This window comes from Nymphaea colorata, chromosome 5, assembly GCF_008831285.2.
Source record: "Nymphaea colorata isolate Beijing-Zhang1983 chromosome 5, ASM883128v2, whole genome shotgun sequence".
Classification (NCBI taxonomy): Eukaryota; Viridiplantae; Streptophyta; class Magnoliopsida; order Nymphaeales; family Nymphaeaceae; genus Nymphaea; species Nymphaea colorata.
Genome location: NC_045142.1, coordinates 7,410,927 through 7,435,757, shown reverse-complemented (window position 1 = coordinate 7,435,757; position 24,831 = coordinate 7,410,927). Strand labels below are relative to the sequence as shown.

The window sequence follows — 24,831 nt, the reverse complement described above, 5'->3', positions numbered from 1 at the left end:
TACAAAATGAAACTATCTGAAGACTGAATGGATGAAAAAACATTCAAATTGATTGATGAGAAGTGCATGTAGCAATTGAACAACGGTTAACAGTACAAGACCTATCAACCATGCATTTAAAATTCAAGAAATAGATATCGTGTGCTACCAATATGAAGCAAATCAGCATTTATAATGGTGGCGATTTAATATCCATACGTCGAACTATGTAGACAATGATCTAGTGAAATAACAAAAATAAATAAAGCGATTAAACATTCACCTAAGCCGATAGTAGCTATTTATTAATGTAAAAATAAAGACAAGCAATGCAATTTATGCGTGCATGACAATAAGTTAACAAATATGGTAATGGTGATTTACCATACATGCATCCAACTATATATACAACAATGTAGCTAAAAGATAGTTAAAATAATACAATTTTAATTGAAGCTATATGATGTAAATTGGCTGGATGATACCAGTCGTTGTCTTTTCTTTTTTCTTCTTATCTTTTTTCTCCTTCTAATCTTAAATTAAACATTCCCTCACTTTTAAAAGGTAAAATAAGAATTTCAATTATGTTCTTGAATTTCACCTTAGTTTGATAAACTATGGGCTTTATAATAAATCTTTTGCCAAGCATGCCACATCAAATCAAGTCCTCAAACGCCCCGAAGCAAAGGTAGCCGTCTCGGTTTGATCAACTTCTTATCAGGGATAACATGAAAACTGAAATTTCGCGGGTCCCATTGAGTTTCCCCGAGTTCCCTCTCCGGACCCGCGCGACGCTGCCGCCCAAGCGGAGCACGTGTGTGGCCCATGTAAGCCGAACAAATCTTTCTTCCAGAGCTGCGGCCCACCCTTCCAGAGACTTTCGCCCGCAGTAAAAGTCGCTCCCTATCTGAAGTCTTTGTGTTGACTTATCGCCCTTGAAAAGAGACTCTCTTCGACTCGCCTTTCTGGTGGGCTATACTCTCTCTCTCCCTCTCTCTCTCTCCTGTTCGTGGTGATTGCGTCTCCGATTCTCCTCCACACTCGGGCGTATCTATGAGTTCCTTACGGCCCCCGTGATGGAAATGCCCACATTGGTATCCGACGTTTTGATTTTTCTTTGATCCCCACGGCTTCATCTGGGGGCTCGTATAAGCTTTCTCTGGTCGCGCTCCACTGAATTCCTCGTTTCAGAAGATGTCCAGGAGGGAAATTCTTAAATGGGCATTATGGGTTTTGCTTCTTTCTCGCATCGGTGCGGCTCGATCGCTGTGCACCGGCGGTTGCACCCTCGCTTACGGTGCTTATCGGGTGAAGGAGAACGACACTGTCGACAACATCGTGAAATTCTTCCGACCTGTTACCACTGCCGATGTCCAGCAGTATAGTGGATTGCCTAATGCTAATTTTATAGACACAGGAAGCTTACTGAAGATCCCCTTCTCCTGCGACTGTATAAATGGCAACTTCTTGGGCCACAACTTTGTTTACGCCATTCAGTCAGGGGATACGTATGAAAAGATATCGGATCATTATTCTAATCTGACCTCCAGTGCGTGGCTGCAGGCTACGAATTCATACCCAGAGACACGCATTCCAGACACCGGGAGCCTTAATGTGACGATCAATTGTAGCTGTGGCAACGCTGAAGTTTCACCCAATTACGGGTTGTTCTTGACTTACCCTCTGACAGCGGGAGACAACGTATCTGGCCTTAGTAGTCAGTACAACGTCACTGCTGATTTGTTGCAGAAGTATAATCCGTCTGTCGATTTTAAACTTGGTAGCGGGCTAGTGTTCATTCCTGTGCAAGGTTCACTCCGCAGTTCCTATCCTCTTTTACTTTTTTTACATTGAAATATAGTTTTCAGTACATGTCTTGGTTAATTTGCAATAATTTTTGAAAGGAAGGAGAAATTGATTGGAATGACTATGATCCAGTGGATTTTGCTCTGTATCAATGTTTCTCTTTAATGATCATGACCTGAAATTTGGATGTGACATAAAAAATGTGAAGTTAGTAGCATGTGTGATTGTGCGTTGCTGTCCTTTCTCAGTAAGCGGTATGATCATTTGTGGGAGGTTTTTCAAATTGGATCTTAGGTCTATAACATGTCCATGTTAAGTGATATTATAGCCAGAAAGATAATACCGACTCCTTGACGCAACTTGCATGCCATGCCACGTGCTGAGAGAAAGCAACTGAACTTAGTTGCTTCAGTGAAAATGTCGGTTTCCGAACTTTTAATCGATCACTCCTTATTACAGTTCTCGGGTTTACGTTATGGAACTTCCTGGTTCTTAGGTGCATGTTGTGGCACATCTTCTGTACTTCATTTGATCAGCAGGCTTGTGCCAAATTCTGCAGCTTTCTAATATGGAATCCAGTACACATTTTAGTACATATTGCATTACCATGTCTTTTGGTTCTTTTGGAGTTCCTAGCATTTCACATTCTTAAGGCCATTGCTTTTATCTTCACTTCTCTTCTTGAAGATATTCTCACGAAGCCTTGTGGTACATATAAAATAAAATGAAAAAACTAGTGATAGCATTTTGAGCCTCTTGAATTTGAATATTACCTCAACCTTTATGGAAACAAATCAAGAAGGCGATACTGGTTCTTCTTTCTCTAAATGACTAGATGCAGTAAAGGTTGCAGATCGCCTCATTTTAAGTTATAGAGTCCAAAGGAAGACAAATATGTGGGGAAGAGTATGCAAGGTGGGAGATGAAGATTGATGTGGCTGGTGTTAAACCTGTTGCCGAGAAAGGTGTCTGGAATGGGAAACTTCAACAATGAAGATGATTAATGGGTTTTAAGCAGTAGTGTAAGTTGTGGGGAATTATTTAGGCTGGCAAGAATGATGCTGCCACTAGGGAGTTGATCGTAAAGTTCATCGGATGGAGTTGGTGCCAAGGCAACCCTTTAGGTTGGTAAGGCATAACTAGCTTGGTTGGGGACTAGATGTGGCAATGCTTCTGCTGCACTTATTTTTGGTGCCTGACAACAACCAAGGGATTGAGATCTAAGAACCTTGGTGTTAGGGTGGTGGCCAAGAATATTGTAGTGGCCAAGGGAAATCTGGTGCAGGAATGCTAGAGAGGTTATGAGGGCCAAGGGAAGGGGAATGAAGGCAACTGTAGGAGTTGGAAGCACATTTGGGCGAGGTAGAGCAATGGTTTTCTTGGGAAGACCACGACTCCAAGATTGTTTGAAAATGAGATAGAGGCAAGTGAAAGATGGAGCTACGAAGCATATCAGGCAAGATGGCAGTAGGGATGTATACAAGCCATGTTTGATCTGAGCTGAGCCAACTTGAACTCAGCTTGACTTTCAAAAGGCTAAGCTCGAACTCAGCTCGAGCTTGAGTGGGCTACTTGAGCTCGAGTGGACTAGCTTGGGCTCCATTCAGCTTGATCTCAAGGAGGCTCGAACTCAGCTCGATTTGGTTATGCTAAGCTCGAGCCGAGACTTTGGCTGGAGCTTAGTGGAGCCATTATTAAAAGAATTAATTTCTAACATGAGCTAGAAAAGACATGGTTTGAACTTGTGGACGTTGCTAGCAAGGGGAGAAAGCTAAGGGAGCAGTGTATTTGTTATGATGATGTCGTGAATCATCTTTTACATACTCTTCACGAGCGTACTCAAATTTACACAAGCCGAACTCGCCCAGCTCAAACTCAAGTCATTTACTTGAGTGTATTTTTTAACTCGAACTCAACTCATTTTATTAAATAAGTTGAGCTTGAGTTTGCTTGATTCATTGAACATCCTTAGGTAGGAGATGAGGGTTGAGGGAGTTGGTGGTCAACTGGTTTCCATGAAAGGTGGCTGGGTTTGGAAGCTCAGAATGAGAATATGATTTACAAGGTTTACACAGTAGTGTAGACCATTGAGGAAGCATTTGGGTAAGGAAGAATGCTAGGTGAGACTGGGGAGCCCATGAAGAAACTGATTGAATGGAGTTGGTGCCAAGGCAGCCAGTGGAAACTTGCAGGTAAGGTGTCATTGAACAGGGGACAATGAACAAGAGTTCTCAAATACTAAGGCTTATCTACAGAAACGCTTTGTGACCAAAGACGTTGGACTTCTTAGAGACTTTCTGGGGATTGAAGTTGTTAGAAACAAAGAAAGCGTGGTTCTTTCACAGAAAAAGTATGCATCACATTTACTACAGGAAATTGGTATGCTGGGTGCTAAAAAAACTACCATTCGTATAAATCCTATATTGCATCTCCATGATGATTAGTCTGAATCTATGGATAGCAAGTCATATGAATAGTTGATTAGAAAACCCCTCTATGTGATTGGAAAATTGAGTCAGTTTATGGGCAAGCCGACCAAAGTACATAGGAATGCAGCCATGATGGTTCTCAAATATCCTTAGCCCTCTCCTAGAGAAGGACTATTATTTAAAAAGAGAGCATTATTGAATACAAAGACTTATGCTGATGTACATAATGTGAGATCAATGGATGATAGGAAGTCAACAACTGGATTTTGCGTATTTGTTGGGGGGAACTTGGTCTCTTAGAGGAGTAAGAAGCAAGCAGTGGTTGCTAAATCTAGTGTTAAGTTAGAGTATAAAGCTAATACTAGACTGCTGCAGAAATGGCATGGATAAAGTCCATGCTTATACGTCTAGGTGTTCAAGTTAATCTTCCGATGAAGATGAGATGTGACCATAAGGCGGCACCCTATATTGTCAACAACCCAATATTTCATGAGAGAACCAAAGACATTGAAGTAGTCTGTCACTACATTTTCGACATGGTGCATGCAAGAGCAATATCCACAGTTCACGTATCTTCAGAAGATCAAGTGGCAGATGTCTTTAGAAAGTCACTTCCTATTACTGATTTTACTAGATGGTGTACTAGTTGAGCATGATTGACATCTGTGCTCCAGCAGCCCCACTTGAGAGGCAGTATTAAGCGTTATTTCCTTGTTGTGTTGAGGTCTTTAGTAGTTCTTGGAAGTTGTAAGATGCTTTCTTTATTATTTTATTTCTTTTATAGAATTGTCTTGTAATTTTGTTGGGCCGACCCTAATCCTCATTAATATGGGACTATGGGCTAATGAAGATTTTGGTTTCTCTCTTTCTCATCATGCAAAACAGTGACAATGACCAAGGGTTTGGGGGGTAGAAGTCTTGGTGACAGGGTGGTAACCATGAATATTTCAGCAGCCAAGGAATGATCTGACACGATAGACCAGAGAAGTTTCAATACCTGAGAGAGGGGAATGGTCTCTCAAAGGTGGAGCAGTAGGTGTCTTGCGCTCGAGCTGAAGGCACAAGAGCTGCACTAGCAGATGGGGTTGAAGGCAACTGTGGATGATAATGGGAGCTGAAGCTCGACCATGCAAGATAGAGAAATGGTCTTCGTGGCAAGATGGTGGCATCAAGATTGCGGGAGAGAATGAGAGTAAGAAGAGAAGGGAAATTGTAGTGAATAGAGGAAGACTTAGGTTGTGGAAAGGGACGTCCTTATACAATGAAACTCCGAATGCAATGTACAACTATATGTTACCTTTTTTTTATAGCTCTAGCTGCTGGTTTAGCTGGCCATCATCACAAATATCATTCTCGGGAAAATATCAGCAAGGGTTTTTCTCAAGTACATTTAGGTGAAGTTTTTCTCGAGAAAATTTTGGGAAAAATCTTGGCAAATTTTAAAAAATAAAACGTCCTAAAAATTAGAAAATAAATAAATAAATGATAAACTAATAAAGAAGTAACATCATCAAAAAATCGTGAAAAAATTGTAAGAAAATCGTGAAATATTAATTTAGATTTAAAAATTTTTGTGAGATTTTCTTGATATTTCCATTTTACTTGTTGTTCTCGTAAATATCACAATATCTATGACATGGGGTGAAGGCCACATAGTGGCATCGGTCTCTTCAAGAGCCTTATTCAATCGGTAGCAGGTTTGATGTTTTAGGCACATGGTGGCGTACTGTCCATGTGCTTGATTGCTGCCAGTGCTAAATTTGGTTGGGTTTTCCTCCTTTGTTTGGATGGATTGAAAAGAGACTTTTGAGTTGAGTGAGCCCTCTTAGCCTCATAGCATCCATGGTGACTTGGCTCAAACATTTGGTTGTAGCTGTTGCGGTAGAAAACTCAGTATGGATTGGGAGTCGTAGAACAGATCACCATGATAAAAATCATGCCCTAATGATCAGCCCAGCACTTGAGAAGAAAATGAGGAAGAGAGGTCTTAAGCTATGTCACAAGGATTCTTCAAAAAAGGGCAGCACGCCTGTTGGCACGACATAGGTGCTGGTGCAGCTTTGATACACACCCCAACTGCATCCTCTCCTATTTATGTTCAAAAGTTTTTCTATTGTTTTTTTCTTCTCTTTCTTCCTATCTTTCTTTGTTTACAAAATAAAAAAGGACATGTTAAGCTAAGAAACAACCATATATATAAAAAAGGACACGTTAAGCTAAGAAACAACTATATATATATATATATATTACACCATCGCCATACCCCTGCACCCAAATTTCTTAGGATGTGCCGCACTGGCACCTGCATCTGTACCTGCACCGGCACTGGCACCTGCATCTGTACCTGCACCGGCACTGGCACCCTGCACTCATGTGAGTCTGTGACGTAGGTCTTAAGCACATTTAAAGAATCTCGATTGGACATGCACCCCAGCCTGAAAACTCAGTATGAGTTACAACTTACAAGATTCTTGCCAAGACTATCCTCGTGCTTAGGGTGGTTTGCAAGTGTTCTTGGCTGTAGTGGCAGTGGTCCAGGTTCAGCTATTATGACAGTCCAATTCCTCCTAGGGCCATAACTCGGTTTGGAAGCAAAATTAGCTGATTCTTGGCTAGAGGTAAATAATTAAGCAATCTTGGCAACTCCAGATTCTTGGTTGAGACAAATGGTGTGCGGACAGGTGTGTTGAACTTTCATATGAAACGTTGTGGTGCTTTGAATCTGGGTATGACAATGATTAACATTTTACTGCATGCAGTTTGAATATTTTATCTGTCTATTGTTTCTTGTAATGAGAGTAGGGGTTCTTGTGTGTAAATTGTACTAATAAGGGGTTTGCCACCGGCTGGTTGCCCAATTGGGATCCAAGGTGTATCTTGCCAAGTATTCTTTCTCTACTTTCTTGAGGCTGACAGAAGACAGGCAACAGTTAGATCCTCTCCGTGGGAAATGGACTGGGACAAGTCTGTAAATAGATATGACTTGCTGATAGTATCCCCAAAGGCTGAAACCAAGGCTGAAGACAGTAAACCTTTTTACTGTTAAGGAATTCAAAACATAAACACAATTTGCATCACAAGCTGAAAAACATAAGCAAGGCAGTATTATAAGCTACCTGTTGCTGCATTATAGCAGAAATAATGCAAATGAAGGCTAGTTCAATGCTTATGTACACACACACACACACACACACACACACATACATACCTATATACATGCATATATGTATGCATTGATATACGAGAGTGTGTGTGAATGCTCAATGGTATGCAAATGCATATAATTAAGAAATGTATATATATGGATAAATATTTAACATATTTACATTATCTTAAGTCTTAACAACCCCCTCAAACTTATGGTGTTATGTCTAGGTGTTTGTTAAAAAGAAATTAAACCGAGAAGAACATAATGCTTTGGAAGGAGAAGCACTTTTTTTTTTGTCTCAACCAACTATCAAAACTTCGAGGCCATATAGGGGAGGTCAACTGCCTTTTTAGGTATTTCTTTCTGGCAAAATGCAGTCTATCCTATGTCTTTCTTCGCTTATGAAATGTATGATGTCAGGCTTATGCAGATTGAACTTTTAGCATGACAACAACATTTTGTAGGTTCATCTAGATTAACGCATGTCTTCCAGCAGTGGCCTTGGTCCTAGTGACCTTGGTCAAACGATTTCCGTGATTTAAGTAGCCATTGCTCTGTATTCTGCCTTAATAGAAGATAAGCAGATTTTTTGGTGTTTCTTGTGTTTTCAGGATGTAAGAGATTTGCCTAAAAAATGTATAAATCAGTAGTTGAATGTCTATTATTGAGATTCTACCTGGTCATAATCAATATAAGTTATTAAGTGAGAAAGATGAGAAAAGACATACTCCCTTATTAATAGTTCCTTTTATATATCTAATAACTCTTTTCACCGGACATGTGAACTGATGACACAACATGAATTTGGCTTACTATGTAAACAACATGAGTTATAGCAGGTCTAGTATTGTGGAGATACGTAAGTGATTTGACAAGTTGTCTACACAAAGTTGGATTTTCCATAGGAATTCCATCAACCTTCATTGTCATTCCAACACACTCAGGAGTTTCTGCAATTTTATCATCTGATGTTCCAGACCTGGCAATAATTTCTGAAGTTTGGTTTGGGATAGCATATAACCTCTGGTGGAATGGACAACTTCAATCCTCATAAAAGACATTACAAAACAAGGCCTGTCATTTCAAACCTGTTTTGGGAAAGAGGTCAAATTTCCTTCATTCATTTTTTTATCACCACCTATTATTAATATGCCATCCACATATATTAAAATTTCACAAATTCTGCATCAGATTTCTAACAAACCGAGCAGTGATAGTAAAACATGATTGAAGCCACATGCTAACACTATACTGCTAAATTTATCTAACCAAGTCCTAGAAGCTTGTTTTAGGCTTTTAACCCACAGAGATGCAACAAACCCTATGTTGATCATCTGAGCCAAGATTTCTCTAGGTATATCTAGAACACTTCAGATGGCTACCTCAAATTTGTTCATGAGTATGTGCAAGTCTTGGCGACATACCTCAAATAAGTTTATGAGTATGTGCAGGTTTTGACAACATGATGCATCCCTATCTACTTATCTTTCATAAAGTTATTTTTCTTGTTTTGATTATTGTTGACATGGAAGACACATAAAGGCTTCTTTTCTCCAAATCTTCTTGCAATGACCTTTCTGTTTAATTCTTGGCAGGTTTAGATGGAAGCTATCACCCCCTATCTCCAAGGTACAATTTACAATATGTGGAAGTTTCTGAATATGGTTGTCACTTTCTGTGTATCATTGTTACAATGCATTGGAGGTTATGGCAAACATGAAGCACTAACAAAATGAACATGTTGCTTTCTCTTTGAATAAATAAAGTATACACAAGAGAACCTCTCTATAAGTTCTCCAGGTATCATTAAAACTGCAGCTAAAACATGCTTTTGCTCATACATTAGCAATCTCAGGTACACATTATTTAACTGCTAGTGGTTTGTAAACTGTAACACTTTGTGGATATCATTGTCACAAAACACTGGAAGATATGGCAAACATGGAAGTATTAACAAAATGAACATGTTGGAAGTAACACAAAAGCTTACGTCTCTTTGAACAAATAAAATATAAAGGTACATACAAGAGTACCATTCTGTAAGTTCTCAACGTATCATTAAGGCTGAAGCTAAAACATGTTTTTGCTCACAGATGAGCAATCTCAAATACCATAACTCTCTCTCTCTCTCTGTCTCTCTCTCTCTCTCTATCTGATGCATATATAAGCATCATCTAACTGCTGCTGGGTTGTAAATTGTAACCCTTATCTTGTTTTTCTGCCATCTATAGAGGTAGCACAAAGACAAGGAAAAGAACATCAACTAAGAATGACTGTCTACAATGATTAATAGAACTGAAGTAGTATACCCATTTTAAGATTGATGTGCTTAGCCTGAGTATAATTTCATAAGTGCCCAACAGGTATACTCCATGCATTGTCATAGAAAACAAGTTTTATTTGAAAAAAAGGTGGAAAAAATGTTAAAAACCTAATCTGCCAAAAAAAACGGGAAAACATTTTTTTTTTTTCAAAAAAACGCCAAGACGATAAAAACACATTTTATTCGTGTTTTATTCTCGCCCTTTTCGTTTTTTGGTCTTTTTTGCTTTTTTTCATGTTTTTTACATTTCTTAATTACCAGATGTTTATTTTCACATTTTATTTTTTGTTTTTTAACTTTTTAGAATTTACCATGATTTTATCCAGAAAAACAACTTTGTCGTATTATTCCTGAGAAAAAAAACTTGCCATTTTATCCCCAAAAATGATATTTGTGACAATGACTCCATGTATTCTAAAGAATACTATATGTTTGTATAACAAGCACATGCAAAAAAAAATGATATGAACAATGACACAGTTAGATGTTATATTGTAATAATCTTCTGTAGATAACTGTCTTGGGTGCCACTTTGTAGAACACTTGAAGACAACACCCTGTGTCCTTTTGAAAAGGACTGCAGCCTAGTCGTCCCTTTTCAAAAGGACTACTTTGGTCATCCCTTTTAAAAGGATGACACATGTATATTAAAAAGAGACTGTAGGCTCTCATCCCCCACAGAGAGAGAGAGAGAGTCAGTTGGCTTCAGGTGTTGATATAGTAGATCCTTGACCTGGGAAGTAGTCGCCAAAGGTCAGTTTGAGGATGTTACAGGTGTTGATATAGTAGATCCTTGACCGGAAGGAGTCAGTTGGCTTCATCACAAGAGGTGAATATTGGGTGGTCATTTTTTCAATTAGTCCATTCTGTTTGGCATATTTTGGAAAAGAAGTTTGATAGGTTGCAAAGGGTTTTTGTTCCAGTGTCTCATCATCTCATGTTTGATGGTGTATGTGGGCCCTACTCTAAGAACTAAACCAAATGTCTTTGAGTTCAGCTATCTGACCGGTCAAACAGTTGCTTGAAAGTACATGCAGCCTTAACCTTGAGCTAAGGGTGCCTCTTATGCTTTCAGTCATGTCTATTCCTTATGAAGTAAGGAACATATGGTCGGTCACTGCTAGAAGGTGGGCCTTTATGGGCATCGATGGGATACTTTGAAGTTTGAACACCACATTTTGCAATTAAAGAATTGTGATTCCTATAAGAAGGAATTTTTTATGGATAACTGCTATTTAGCAGAACTAGGTTTTTAACTGTAAAGGAGAAAATCTTATAAGTCCTTTGTACTACACGATATGTTTGGATTTAGCATCTCACTGTAAGTAAATATGATGTACACATTAAATGTATCCCAGTTTTTTGTATCTCCCTCTATCTGAATTGAACTTGCCTCTGTTTTTGTCCCCTGTTGTTCAATCTTGCATCGACAAACTGTTGGTTCCTGCATGCATGATGTAATTCTTGTATGTTTGATTAGTTGTTTTGATAAAAAGGTCTCTTTTGTTCCTTCTCTTTGTTTGTGATTCTCTTCTGCACAGTTGTTTTATTTTATGTGTTGTTTTATTTTACATAATATATCTTTCAACTAAGTACTTGTTTTTAACTTATCATGATGAGATATTCTGCTGCTTGACAAGCTTCTCTTGACATGAATGGTGTTCACCTATCTCCTACAGTAGAAACTTCGTTCCTTAAACCTTTCTTCATTCCTAACTTGTTGTATTTCTGCCTTTTTGCAGCTCGAAAGGTTCGACTCTATATCATATTCATGGGAGGAATTACTTTAAATGCAGGTTCAACCTGTAAATTCAGAAAATCTTTCGGAGATGGGATGAAAGAATGGTTACTTGTCACTTTTTCAAACAATCAAACTGATGTTTTCATTTTATATTTTTTTCACTTCCGATGTAATTTTAACTAAAATGGGTCAAATGGAATTAAGTTAATAAATAATGTTAAAAGTTAAAACGTGACACATGAAATAGCACTTGCTCCTGTCACCATTGATATGTGGCCAAAATGGAGCACCCCCATGATGTAGGGCACAATCTTCTTCTGTCTTCCTCTGATTTTGGTTATACGTGATCTCCCGGTAGTACCCAAGCTGCTATGTGGTAGGCTATTCTACTTAACTTTATGTGAAGTCCACTAAGACTCAATTGTAGCAGGTCTTGCTGTGGGAGCAATTGCTGGCATATCTGTTGCTGTAATTATTGTTGCACTCTTTTTGGCTGCTTTTCTTTGGATTGCTTTTGCTAAAAGAAGGAAGCAGAAGGATGGACAGTTGATTCCCTCTGATTCTGGCATTGAGATCTCCAAGCAAACATTTGGTAACTTTTAGATTTTACCTGTTTGCACATTTCTTATTACTCTTTGCCTGTTTGGAGGGCCTTGCATAACGTACCAGCCACCACAGCATGTTGAAAAGTACTATTTGATTTAATGACTAAAGTGAACTAAATACTAATGTGATAATGGAAAACATAGGTAGTAAGTCGTAAATGGTGAGGAGAGAAAGAGAAGGGTTTATGAGAAGAGAGAGAAATGAAAGATAAAATGAAAAAAAAAGTTGTTGAATGCAACTTAATGGGGTTTGTACAAATTTTCAACTCCGCCCCATGAATTTTAGCAAATTTTCAAAATGGTGCTGCGTCCTTTTCTAAAAGTTACCTCAGCATCTGTCTACTTTTTATAATTTTTAGGGACAGTGTTAATCCCTTATAAAATTTTACGCATATACCCATGACATTTGAAAAAATTTCAAAACTGTCCATGTCCATCAAATGAAAAGTGAAAATTCCAGGAAACCAAAATCAATTTAAGCAAACATGAATCAGTTTTAGAATTAGGGATTGTAATTTCCAATTCCATCTATTCTATTTCCAATTCCACCAATTCTAGAATCAACATTTCAGAATGAACATTCCAGAATGTTGATTCCAGTGGAGCAAACTATACCTTAGAAATTTTTACCCATTTAACCAACCTAGAACCTGATTAAATCCTAGCCTTGTCTTCTTATTTAGGCCAAATAATTTCCTTGGGTTTTTCTGATCCATAATCCTTGTCATATGGATCTAGGAGATTCCATTTCTCAAATTATTAAGGGGTTGCAACTTACAACCTTAGAAATGTATCTGATCTTTACTTACTGAAGGTGCCATGCTAGTATCTAGCCACCATGTTTCTTCTTCTTAGATTGACATTGTAATTTGAATATGGTGGTGCGATCCTAATTCAAGTGTTTAAACCATCTTTGAGTGTCAGTTATAGACTCAAACGAGGATGTCAGTGTATGTACAAAATCCCTATATGGTTCTAATGGGCCATTGAACTGCTCCTCTCTAAAGATTTTGTAATATCAGATTACTGTGTCATCCACCAAAGACTTATGCACAGAAAAACAAGAAAGAAGGGGAAGAGAAGTGCCAAAGGATAGGGACGGCAGCAGCAGTAAGTGTCTGCTGAACCCTAAGATTATATTATAAAATCAATCTTTTACACCATGGACTAATAAGTCCTATTTAAAACAAAAAATATTACAGCCATGCCATTAATGAGAAAACATAACTTTAAAAAGTAAACACCTAATATGACGTTTGGATCTGAATCCAGATCCAGATGTCATGACCCAAACCTTATACACATTTTAACATCCTCAACCCAGACCTAATCTAAGGGTCTATGTACTCTAAGTGTGCTCTTTCTAGATTTACTTCTCTGTAGTAATTTGGTCATAGCTCCTCACTCAGTGATCAGATCATGATCTGTTGCTTGGAGATGAATTTTAGCATCCCAAGCTTTCCAAAAAGATTTTACATGATCTTATACGTGTCCATTTTGTCTGTAGGTTGGTCATAGTTAGGATTCTAAATTTTGGTTCTGTATGTCCAAAGTTGAATAGATCTCATTGTTGTCTCATTTTCTTGATCTCATAGTGGTTTTATTGGTTCAACTATTTGAGTGACATAGTTCCAATAGTACTTTTATCTCATAGTGGTTTGAGAGGTTCAGATATTTGCTATATTTGTTGTAGATAAAATTTGTGAGACATCTTTTCCTGACCAGTAGGAGAGCAAAAATAAAAAACAAAAAATAAAAAACAAAAAATGAATTTATAAATAAATACACATTTTCCTGCACATACACACAACAGTATTTACATAAGATCTCTGGCAAGCTCATGCTGCCCTTGTTTCTATAATACTGATTTCTTTGTGGTTGTTTGTTCAAATTCCTCAATGAAATTGTGTTTTCCAGTGTAAATTAAAAATGCAAAACTGATGCCTGTTTCTTTCATAAATAATTCATTTTGCCTTAGTTATTTTTTGGTTGCTATATCAATATCTTTAGAAAGCTTCAAAAAATTAGTTGATCTATCAGGATTTGGGCTTTATGTTGCTTTTGGAACAACATAAAACCTTGAACTTTCTCTTTGTCATTCTTTGGATCCTTTTCACCTGTTTCTACTCTTTTTCTGTGATATCATAAAAAAAGAGACCCTTTTTCTGGTGGCTGCAGGATCTTTAAACCGATCAGATGAATTTGGTGTATCATTGGGGCCTTCAGGAATTACTGTGGACAAGTCTGTAGAATTTACTTATGAAGAGCTTGCAGAGGCTACAAATGACTTCTCCATGGCTAATAAAATAGGACAAGGAGGATTTGGAGCTGTTTACTATGCTGAATTAAGAGGAGAGGTAATTGAAACTTACTATTTGTGCACCATTGAAAAGCATATGAAAAATATCTCTAAACAGGATAAAGTATGTTTCTGCAATGGGGTCATAAAGTTGATTTATTCTAAAGCATTTGACTTAGAGAAATGATATGAAGTGTTTTTATTGACATTGGTAGGCTTGCATAATGGGTATTTCTTGTAAAACCTTAAAACACTGGTTGCTTCTTCTTATGGACATATCACATATATTCCTTGTTATGTATATTCAATGCATCCTAAGACTGCCCTGCCCTATCCCTGTTTCTAGCCTATTCAAACAATGACCTGTTTACATTTTCTTTTTTAGAAATTATGAATTTTGGCTTATGATTGCTTGTATGAAATTGTTTGCCGTACATATGATGCATTCATTTAAGGTATATGCTTAAATGTGTATAAAATGTGAAAATACATGCGTTATGCTATTTATTTAGCCTAGAGAGGCATAATTGTGAATTTTGGCATGAATATACATGCATGATATGCTGAAAGCTAGTTGATCTTGAAATAATGTACTTAAATGCTGTCTTGCAAGTGACATGTGGAATTCCTCCAGTGTTGGATGCTATCGAGTGGTATGTGATGTCCTGTGCTCTATTATCATGTCTATTAGATGAGCTCATATATAGCATAATGAATCAATGATGAATTGGCTTGACTTATAGAGGGTCTTAATTGTTTAATGGAACAGGGTGATGCTGTGGTTATCTGTTGTTAGAGAAAGATTAGATGATGTACTATTGGTTTCCCAACTAGGTTGTGTTGTGTTGATAGTTTGTGGGTTTCGGGTCCGGATCCATACCCGACCCGCCTTGTAGCCCGTTTTGGGCTCTACTTAAGTCTTGTAACCCTAATCCTTAAGTTAATGATAATCTTAAGAGAGAGAGAGTCTGGCTGCTAGTGGGCACCAACTCCTCCTCATTCGTGGTTTTTTCTCCCTCGTGTTGAGGGTTTTCCACGTTACATCGTGATCATTGTTGCTCTTCGTCTCCTTCTTGTTCGTATTTCTACATGGTATCAGAGCCGTGAAGTTCCGGCGTTTCTGGTTTGTCTTTTGCCCGTGTTGGAGGAGGATTCGCCTGGCACTGTTCATTGACTCGCCCGGCACTGTTCATCGTCTCGCCCGGCCCTGTTCATCGCCCGTGCCCGACGCTCGTGTCCGAGCTTCGCCCGACGCCCTTGCCCGATGCCCGACGCCTGTGCCCGACGCCCGTGCCCAGCGCCGCCCTGAGCTTCGTCTGTCGCCCCGCCGCCGTCTCCACCCAGCGCCGCCCATGATCAGCGCCGCTCAGGATTCCGCCGTCTCCGCCTAGCGACGACCGGCCCAGCGACGCTCTGCCCAGCGGCTTTCCTCTCTGTCATCCGGCGCATCGTCCACCGCCGTGTCTTTTTCCGGCGGTCTGCTTCCGCCGGTGCGCCGCTCTGCCTGGTTCCGGCGGTCTGTTTCCGCCCAGCGCCGCGCCGTTCTGCCTGAGCGGCTGCCTCTCTGTTGCCTGCTCAGTCGCTTCCGCCCAGCGTCGGCCTGCCCAGCGACCCTCTGTCCAGCAGCGTTCTGCTTCGTTTTGTCCGTTGCCTGCTCTCTGCCTTGTTTTTGGTGTTGTATTGTGCTGTTGCTCCCTGCTGCCCTTGCTGCCTACTGGGCTTCACCCGTAGCTAGACTGGTCTGTGATTATGGCAGCCTCTTCCTCGTCAACCGTCAACACCAATCCCACTGAAATAGGGGCTTTTAGAACTGAGAATGTTCCCATGCAGGTCATCACTCTTCGCCTCACCAAGGCTAATTATTTCTCGTGGTCGCCTGCTATGACCATGGGGATTGCTGGCCGTGGTCGCATGGCCTATATTGATGGGAGCAACCCTGAACCAGCAAGAACAAGTGATGTGTGACATACTTGGTTTCTTGAGGATAATCAAGTGAAAACTTGGATTGTCAATTCCGTTTCCGTCGATATTCAGCCCCTTATCCTTCGGAAGAAGACTGCTAGAGACATGTGGGTGGTCCTCGAGCAAATGTATGGCCAAAAGAAGACCGCAATTCGTACTTACCAAGTAATGAAGACAGTCTATGGCATTCGACAAGGGACCTCGTCTGTTGCAGAGTACTATGGGGCTTTGAAAGCCAAGTGGGAAGAGCTTGACTATCATTCTGATATTCCTTGGCATTGTCCCCATGATCAGGCGCTCTATGTTGCTCATGAATGGGAAAACAGGGTGTTCCTATTTTTAGCAGGTTTAAATGATGAGTTTGAAGGTGTTCGAAGCCAGATTTTGAATTCAGGGGAGGTGTCCAGTATTGAAGATGTGTACTCCTGTGTTGAAGCGGAAGAACAGAGAAGGCTTGTTACACAAGAAGGGAAGAGGGAACTTGTGCCCTATAACGAGAGATCTGCTCTCGTGAGTCGTGGTCCTGGCGGCCCATCTAGGTCTCTTCGCCGGTGCACTCACTGCAAGAAGACAGGTCACACTGTGGATTATTGCTGGGATCTTCATCCAGAAAAGAAGGGGAACAGAGAGAGATCTTTGACTGGGAGAACGCCTGTGTCTGAGGTGCAAGCCACCTCTAGTGGAGAAAAAGTCTCCATTTCTGCTGACCAGCTTCGTGAACTAAGGGCTTATTTGGGCAGACTCGATGTCAACAAGACTGAGACCTCAGAGGGAACTACAGCTAATCATGCTCTTGCAGTTATTGGCAATCAAGGTAACTCTTCTGTGGGGGAATGGATTGTCGATAGTGGTGCTACTCATCACATGACAGGTAATCCAAAATTGTTTCATGAGTATAAGTTGTCCTCGGGAAGGGAACGTGTTTCTCTTGCAGATGGTTCCTCTACCTGTGTGGCAGGCGAAGGCACTCTGTCCTTGTTGGACAAATTTCATGTGCAGGGCGCTTTACATGTTCCCCAGTTTCCTTTAAATCTCTTATCAGTCAGTAGACTTACTAAAGAATTGAATTGTGAACTTATATTCTCTGCCGATCGTTGTGTTTTGCAGGACTTGGTGACAGGGAAGAGGATTGGGATTGGTTTAGCTTCTGATGGATTATATCGTCTTCCCATACGTGTGGCTACTGCTCTGTTGACAGCGATCCGCAAGACAGATAAGAGAAGAGAAGATTGTCTTCAGTCTTTTATGTACTGGCATGAACGTTTTGGGCATTTACCTTTTGGGATTTTGAAACATTTGTTTCCAGACTTGTGTTCCTCCTTTGATGTGTCTTCCATTTCTTGTGATGTTTGTCAGTTTGCCAAACATGTGAGGGCTTCGTACCCTCTTTCTTCTAGTTGTGCTAATGAAGCTTTTTCCCTGATTCACTCTGATGTATGGGGACCTTCAGGCATTTATACCCGTCAAGGTTTCCAGTATTTTATCACTTTCATTGATGATTTCTCTCGTGCTACATTTATATACTTGTTAAAAGACCGCAGCGAGGTTCCTCGAATCATCGAGACATTTATTCTTCTTGTACATACCCAGTATGGTGCGAATGTTAAAACTTTCAGGTCCGATAATGCCCGTGAGTACATGTGTCGGCCTGTTGAGGAGTTTCTTAGACAACGGGGGATTGTTCACGAGACATCTTGTAGTTACACCCCCCCTCAAAATGGGGTAGCTGAAAGGAAAAATCGTCAACTTCTTAATGTCACCAGGGCTCTTTTGTTTCAGAGAAATCTTCCTAAACACTATTGGGGTGATGCAGTTCTTACTAGTGCCTATCTTATTAACCGCATGCCCAGTCGTGTTTTGAATGGTAGGACTCCCCACTCGTTGCTTCCTGGCAGTCGTCCACCATTTCCTCTTCCTCCTCGTGTTTTTGGTTGTGTATGTTTTATCCATGATCACAGTCCAAATGTCAAGAAACTTGATCCTAGGTCTATCAAAGGTGTCTTTGTTGGATACTCCCCTACGCAAAAAGGATACAAATGTATTGATCCTATTACTGGTCGAGCTTATGTTACGAGGGATGTTACCTTCTTGGAACATGCCTCTTACTTTGGTGCGAATCCTCTTCAGGGGGAGCAGTCTGTGGGCAGGGAAGAGTATTCTCAGAGACAGGAACTTCAGTTTATAGATTTTTTGGACTACAAGAAAGCAGAATCACTTAATATTGTTGATGTGCCTGAGAAGGAGGAAAGGGGTGACAATAGCATTGAGAAGGAAGGCCCTCAGTTGTTTGGACAGTTCTACTCTAGACGAGGTACTCGGACAGAGGTGATGACTTGTGATGTTAGATCTACTTTCAATCCCAATGCCACTCCTTCCCTGGATGAACCAAGTCCTACCGAGGAGACCGTGGAGACCCATGATGAGGTTGAAAAGAAGAATGACGATCTTCCCATTGCCCTGAGAAAGGGTGTCAGGTCATGTACTCAACACCCCATTGGTAATTTTGTTTCTTATTCCAGACTTGGGAAAGATTACAAGTGCTTTGTTTCTACTCTTTCTTTGGCTGTGATTCCCAGGACTGTCGCTGAAGCTCAAAGTGACTCCAAGTGGGTTGATGCAATGAAAGAAGAAATAGATGCCCTAAGAAGAAACTTGACATGGGAAGTGGTGAAGATTCCTGAAGCCGCTCACCTAGTTGGATCCAAATGGGTGTATACCATCAAGTACAAACCAGATGGGAGTGTTGAAAGATATAAAGCTAGACTTGTGGCCAAGGGGTTTAGCCAGAAATATGGAATTGATTACTTGGAAACCTTTGCTCCTGTTGCGAAAATGAAGACTGTGAGGGTGGTTATATCCCTAGCTGTGATGAAGGAGTGGAAGATGTATCAACTGGATGTTAAGAATGCATTCCTCAATGGTGACCTCGAAGAAGAAGTATATATGCATATGCCTCCAGGATATGAAGAACCAAAAATGTGTTGTAAGCTGAAAAAGGCATTGTATGGCCTTAAGCAATCGCCTAGAGCGTGGTTTGAACGACTGAGAAGAGTGATGATACGTCATGGATACAAACAAGGAAATGGAGATCACACTCTGTTTGTGAAGAAGAAGGAGAGCAAGGTTACTCTCCTGCTCGTCTACGTAGATGACATGATTGTTACTGGAGATGATGATGAGGAGATTATCAAGCTAAAAGGGTTACTGGCTACAGAATTCGACCTCAAAGATCTTGGCAAACTAAGGTATTTTCTTGGTATGGAGGTTGCTAGGTCTAGTACTGGTCTTGTACTAAACCAAAAGAAATATACATTAGATCTGCTGGAAGAAACTGGTAAATTGGGATGTAGACCTACTCCTACCCCTTTTGACACTGGGCACAAGTTGAGTCTTAGAGATGGAGAGCCTCTCTGTGAAGAAGACAAGGGAAGATATCAACGTCTGGTTGAGAAGCTAATCTATCTTACCCTCACGAGACCTGATATCACCTTTGCGGTGAATGTTTTGAGCCAATTCATGCATGCGCCAACCGATGCACATCTGAAGGCTGTGGACAGAGTGCTATGCTACCTGAAGAAAAATCCTGGTAAGGGACTCCTGTATGTGAAACAAGAGACTGTGGAAATCGAGGGCTATTCTGATGCGGATTGGGCAGGTTGTGGTGATACCAGACGATCCACTACAGGGTACTGTATCTACTTGGGAGGAAACCTTGTTGTATGGAGGAGCAAGAGACAGGATGTTTGCTCTAGATCCAGTGCAGAGGCAGAATATAGGGCAGTTGCTATGGGAGTGTCAGAGTTATTGTGGTTGAAGATATTGTTGACTGACATTGGAATAGAGATTGAAGGACCTATGAAGATGTATTGTGATAACAAGTCTGCAATCAACTTAGCCAACAATCCTGTTCTTCACGACAGAACAAAACATGTTGAAATTGATCGTCACTTCATTCGGGAAAGGATTGATGCGAAGGAGTTGATCTTACCTTACATGAAGTCTGAAGACCAAACTGCTGATGTTCTGACGAAAGCTCTTCCTTCAGCTTCATTTGAGAGGAATGTATCCAAGTTGGGCATGTTTGATATGTATGCCCAACTTGAGGGGGAGTGTTGATAGTTTGTGGGTTTCGGGTCCGGATCCATACCCGACCCGCCTTGTAGCCCGTTTTGGGCTCTACTTAAGTCTTGTAACCCTAATCCTTAAGTTAATGATAATCTTAAGAGAGAGAGAGTCTGGCTGCTAGTGGGCACCAACTCCTCCTCATTCGTGGTTTTTTCTCCCTCGTGTTGAGGGTTTTCCACGTTACATCGTGATCATTGTTGCTCTTCGTCTCCTTCTTGTTCGTATTTCTACATGTTGCAATCATAATCTTCCTACCTCTTATAGGTGTAATAATTGGTAGCCTGTTGCACCATATATTTTTGAGCAATGCACATATTCCCTTGCCATAAGAATGTTGGGAAACACCCTTCCAACTTTTCTAATGAGATTGAAAATGAAGACATCGGCTGAATGGGTCTGGTCTACTAGCATGGGTTTAGATAAATGGTTGCACTTTTGGTTATGTGAATGGAATTGTGTGGTCAAATATCAAGGCTTCAAGCTAAGCAATGTAAAGATAAGTCATTCTTTACATCAAGTTGGTAAAGGGACCAATCTCACATAACAATGACAAATTGATAAGTCTGATGGTTCATAACCTCGCAACTGAAGAGAAAGTCTCAAAAAAATCCATTCCATAAGTCTGTGTATAACCTCTGGCAATCAAGCAAGCTTTGTACCTCTCAATAGATCCATCAGAATGATACTTGATGGTGAAGACCCACTTCGATCCAACTACGTCACCTTGAGTTGAAGGATGTACAAACTCCCACGTGCCTCGTGATATCAATGCATCCATCTCTTCCTGCATAGGTTGTTTCCATTTTACATCTAGCAATGCTTGTTGATGACTAGTGGGGATATCCTAAGCAAACTGCTGTAAACTATTACTCATATGATCATTAAATACATTGTAAAGTGCATAGGTAGGTCATCATCAATGTAATAATCATTTGATCCAAGATCATGTCGTTCAGGGTTACTTACCTCTTGAGAAGAGATAGATGGACGATCTAGAGAGGGTCCTGTTGGCATGAGTAGACCAGCAAAGGATCACAAAAACATGTATGGATGGAGGAAAAGACCAAGGAACCGACTCTAGAGGAATCGGTAAGGGAATGAACTCGTACCTCAGGACAAGAATTAGAGTAGGATTGAAGGTAAGGTTGAGACTCAAAAAAGGTCACATTTGCACTGATAAACTCTTTCCGAGTTATAGGATCAAAGCATTCGTAACCTTTTTGGTTGCTAGGATATCCAATGAAGACACATTTGATGGCTTGCTTAGCAAGTTTATCTCTTTTGGGGCCAAGGATATGCACAAAACAGGTGCAGCCAAAGACTTTGGAGGAATTTGAAACAAGGTCTTTGAGGGTAGATTAATTGAATAGGTATTTTGTTATCAGTGCCCGAGGATGACAATCAATTAGTAAGATAGCAGGTGGTAAGCATGGCATCACCTAAAAAATATGCAGGCACATTTGTTTGCAACAGAAGGGTTCAGGCAACATTTAAGAGTTTCCTATGCTTTTTTCTGCAACTCCATTTTGTTGGAAGGTATATGGGCAAGTCAATTGTGGTCGAGCTCCATATTCAGAGTAAAATTGTGGTAATATTGAGGACTTAAACTCAAGAGCATTATTAGACGAACAAATTTAACAATGAAATCAAACTGAGCTTTTATTTCAATAATGAATCGTTTGAGAATGCATATGACCTTAGTTATTTAACGAAAAGACCCAACTTACTCTAGAGAAATCATAAACTAAAACTAGATAATATTGAATTAGGGACCTATTAGAAACACGACTAGGTCCAACACATCTGTTAAGATGTGATGGCTTGTAAGTGATTGGACCTGGATCCTTTACAGATCCATTTCTAATAAGTTGTGCTGTATGCTTTAAATAATGTTTTACTTAAGGGTATTATTGTAAAGACTGAATCTTAGGGTATTGATCCTCATTTTTATTAATTGAATGAACCACATTTAGAGTATTATGAGACATGCGGTTTTCTTTTGGCTCTGTTCTCTTCCTCTCCTCTCGCTTTCTCTGGTGATAGCTTCTGGAAAAACTCGCATGGTATCAAAGCGCGTCAGCAGGTCTGGGCCTTTGACTGATTCGAAACCAAAAGGTGTGTCCTGCGAGATTTGACAATGCTTTTTGATTTTCCTCTTCTCTCTTGATTCCTCTGTTTCAGTCGATCTACTCTGTTCTCTCTATATTTGTTCTGCACGTCAGCAGGTCTGTCCTTTCTATATCATCTTCATATCTACTTTGTCCTCTCTTGGTTCCTCTGTTCTTTACGTCAGCTGGTCATGTGTTATATCTTTTGATTCACCATACCTGTTTTTTATCCTTCTGTCTATCGTCCTCCTTTTCTGGGTTCCCTTTTACTGTCATTCACATATCTGTTTTGATTTAAACTTCATTATTATTATATGTGATCTTATCTCTGTTTAAACCAGACTGCTCTAGTCTCGGTTCATGAAATATTATTTGACCACTAACAGCCACTGACGTCTTAAGAAAAGGCAAGAAAGGAAGGGGATCAAACGTCTATTTCTGCTGACAGATGTATATCTGATCTATCCTTTTCTCATCAAAAAAAAAAGAAAAAAAGAAAGACAAAAGGGGCAATTGACGTGGAACAGATTTTATTAAGAAATCGCAAGCATGGTGATTGTGGTGGAGCTGGACACTATGGGGCTGGTCGAATGGGATCAGCTGATGGAGTGTGTTGTCGATGGTCGTGAGGAGCAATGGGTTGTTTCTGACTCTCTGCCTGCAGGGGAGGGATGGGGCAAACGGTCGTGGGCTAATATAGTCCAATGCAATGGGTAAGAGTCGGATTCTGAAAAGGAGTTTGTCTCTCCGGTGAAATCGGAAATCGATGGTGTCAAACAAATTTTCATTCCTAAGGAAGTCTATCGGCAACTCTCGAAACGTTTTGACTATTCGGCTATTGGCACTATTGCAGGTAACTACGAAGCTCGCAGATTGGATTATCCGATTATTTTTGAGTTTCTCAAAAAATAGTGGTTTCACCTATCTTCCATTAGATTCACGGTGGTAGGGAAGGGTAATTCCTAATCCACGCTTCGTCAGAACATGACATTAGTGTCGTTCTCTCTCCTGGGGCCTGAAAGTCGGCAGCAGAGTACTGGTTGCCAATCAATGGCAGCCAGGGGATTCGAGGAAGGTGGAGGCCCATAACCTTATCAGAATCTGGATTAGACTATTGGACTTTCCGATGCTCTTCTAGAGGGCCCATAACCTACCTCTGCTCCTCCTCCTTCCTCTTCCTCAGCTCTCTTTCTTCCTTTGTTCTTCTTCTTCCCACTTCCACATCCTTTCAGTGTTTCCCTCTTCTTCCGCCTTCAGCTGACGAGAGGATCCCTTGTCGTTGGGCTCTCTTCACAGCCCACGGGAATAATACGGGTCAAATTTGGACCTTGATCCAGATCCATTGCATCGGGTGTTACATTTAGGGAAAGTGTAATAACTAATAAGGTATGCAAGTTCAATAAAGCATATATGGATTGAAACAAGGCCTACGTGCATGGTTTCAAAAGCTAGTAGATGTTATGTCTTCTTTTGTCTTCTATATATCAGCATCAGATCATTCATTACTACTTAATAAGGCAAGTAATGTAGTGGTGGTCATGGTAGTATATGTAGATGACATTTATATTGACATGAAAGATGAAACAACACGCAGGATATATCTGAGATAGAGGCACATCTTCAGAAGCAATTTTTTACAAAAGACCTTGGAGGCTTGGACCCTTGGATATTTTTTAGGCATTGAGGATGCCGAGAGTAAAGAAGGAATCATATTATCTCAATGCAAATATGTGCTGGACTTGTTAAAAGAGACATGGATGCTGGGTGCTAAACCTGCTCATATTCCTATTGATCTCAAGAAACATTTATGTGATGGCCAACCTTAGCTAGTTGATAGTAATAGTTACCGGTCTCTTGTTGGTAAGTTTCTTTATATGACAGTCACTAGACCAAACACAACTTTGGCTGTGAGTAAAGTTAGTCAATTTATGAGCAGGCCTACTAATGTACAATGAGATGCAGCTATGATGATTCTCGTGTACTTAAAATCCTCCCCTGGCAAAAGATTGCTATTTAAGAAAGGATCAACAATTGATGTGGTAGCACATTCAGAGGCAAATTTTGTAGGGCCTATTGAAGATAGAAAGTCTATTACAAGATTTTGTGTTTTTGTAGGGTGAGACTTAGTTACATGGAGAAGAAAGAAGCAAAATGTTGTGGCAAGGTCTAGTGCAGAATCTGAATATAGAGCAATGACTCAAAATGTAGCTGAGGTGATGTAGATTAAATCTATGTTAGCTGATCTACAAGTGACAATATAGCAGCCATGTAGATTGCAAATAATCTAGTGTTCAACGAGAGAACAA

General features: G+C 40.1%; 2 protein-coding genes across 2 annotated transcripts in view; both read left to right on the top strand.

Moving 5' to 3' along the window:
* Positions 1 to 912: 912 nt before the first annotated feature.
* Positions 913 to 24,831, top strand: part of LOC116254174 (chitin elicitor receptor kinase 1) — a 53,449-nt gene continuing 29,530 nt past the window's right edge. The window contains exons 1-5 of the mRNA XM_050078114.1: positions 913 to 1,789; positions 8,958 to 8,991; positions 9,664 to 9,665; positions 11,854 to 12,018; positions 14,210 to 14,388. Of these exons, the coding sequence (XP_049934071.1) occupies positions 1,174 to 1,789; positions 8,958 to 8,991; positions 9,664 to 9,665; positions 11,854 to 12,018; positions 14,210 to 14,388 (996 nt within the window). The 5' untranslated portion in view covers positions 913 to 1,173. The remainder of the gene's footprint in view (positions 1,790 to 8,957; positions 8,992 to 9,663; positions 9,666 to 11,853; positions 12,019 to 14,209; positions 14,389 to 24,831) is intronic.
* On the top strand, positions 16,005 to 17,704 carry LOC126410111 (uncharacterized). The gene is made up of 2 exons (XM_050078113.1): positions 16,005 to 17,163; positions 17,400 to 17,704. Exons 1-2 carry the CDS (start codon positions 16,398 to 16,400, stop codon positions 17,441 to 17,443), a joined length of 810 nt encoding a protein of 269 aa, XP_049934070.1. The 5' UTR covers positions 16,005 to 16,397; the 3' UTR covers positions 17,444 to 17,704.

Bases quoted from the DNA above. Each gene is read 5' to 3' on its own strand.
- LOC126410111 (XM_050078113.1), top strand. From the start codon at position 16,398: ATGTGGGTGGTCCTCGAGCAAATGTATGGCCAAAAGAAGACCGCAATT. The intron at 17,164-17,399 runs GTAATCCAAAAT...TGTGTTTTGCAG, and splicing joins TGCTACTCATCACATGACAG to GACTTGGTGACAGGGAAGAG.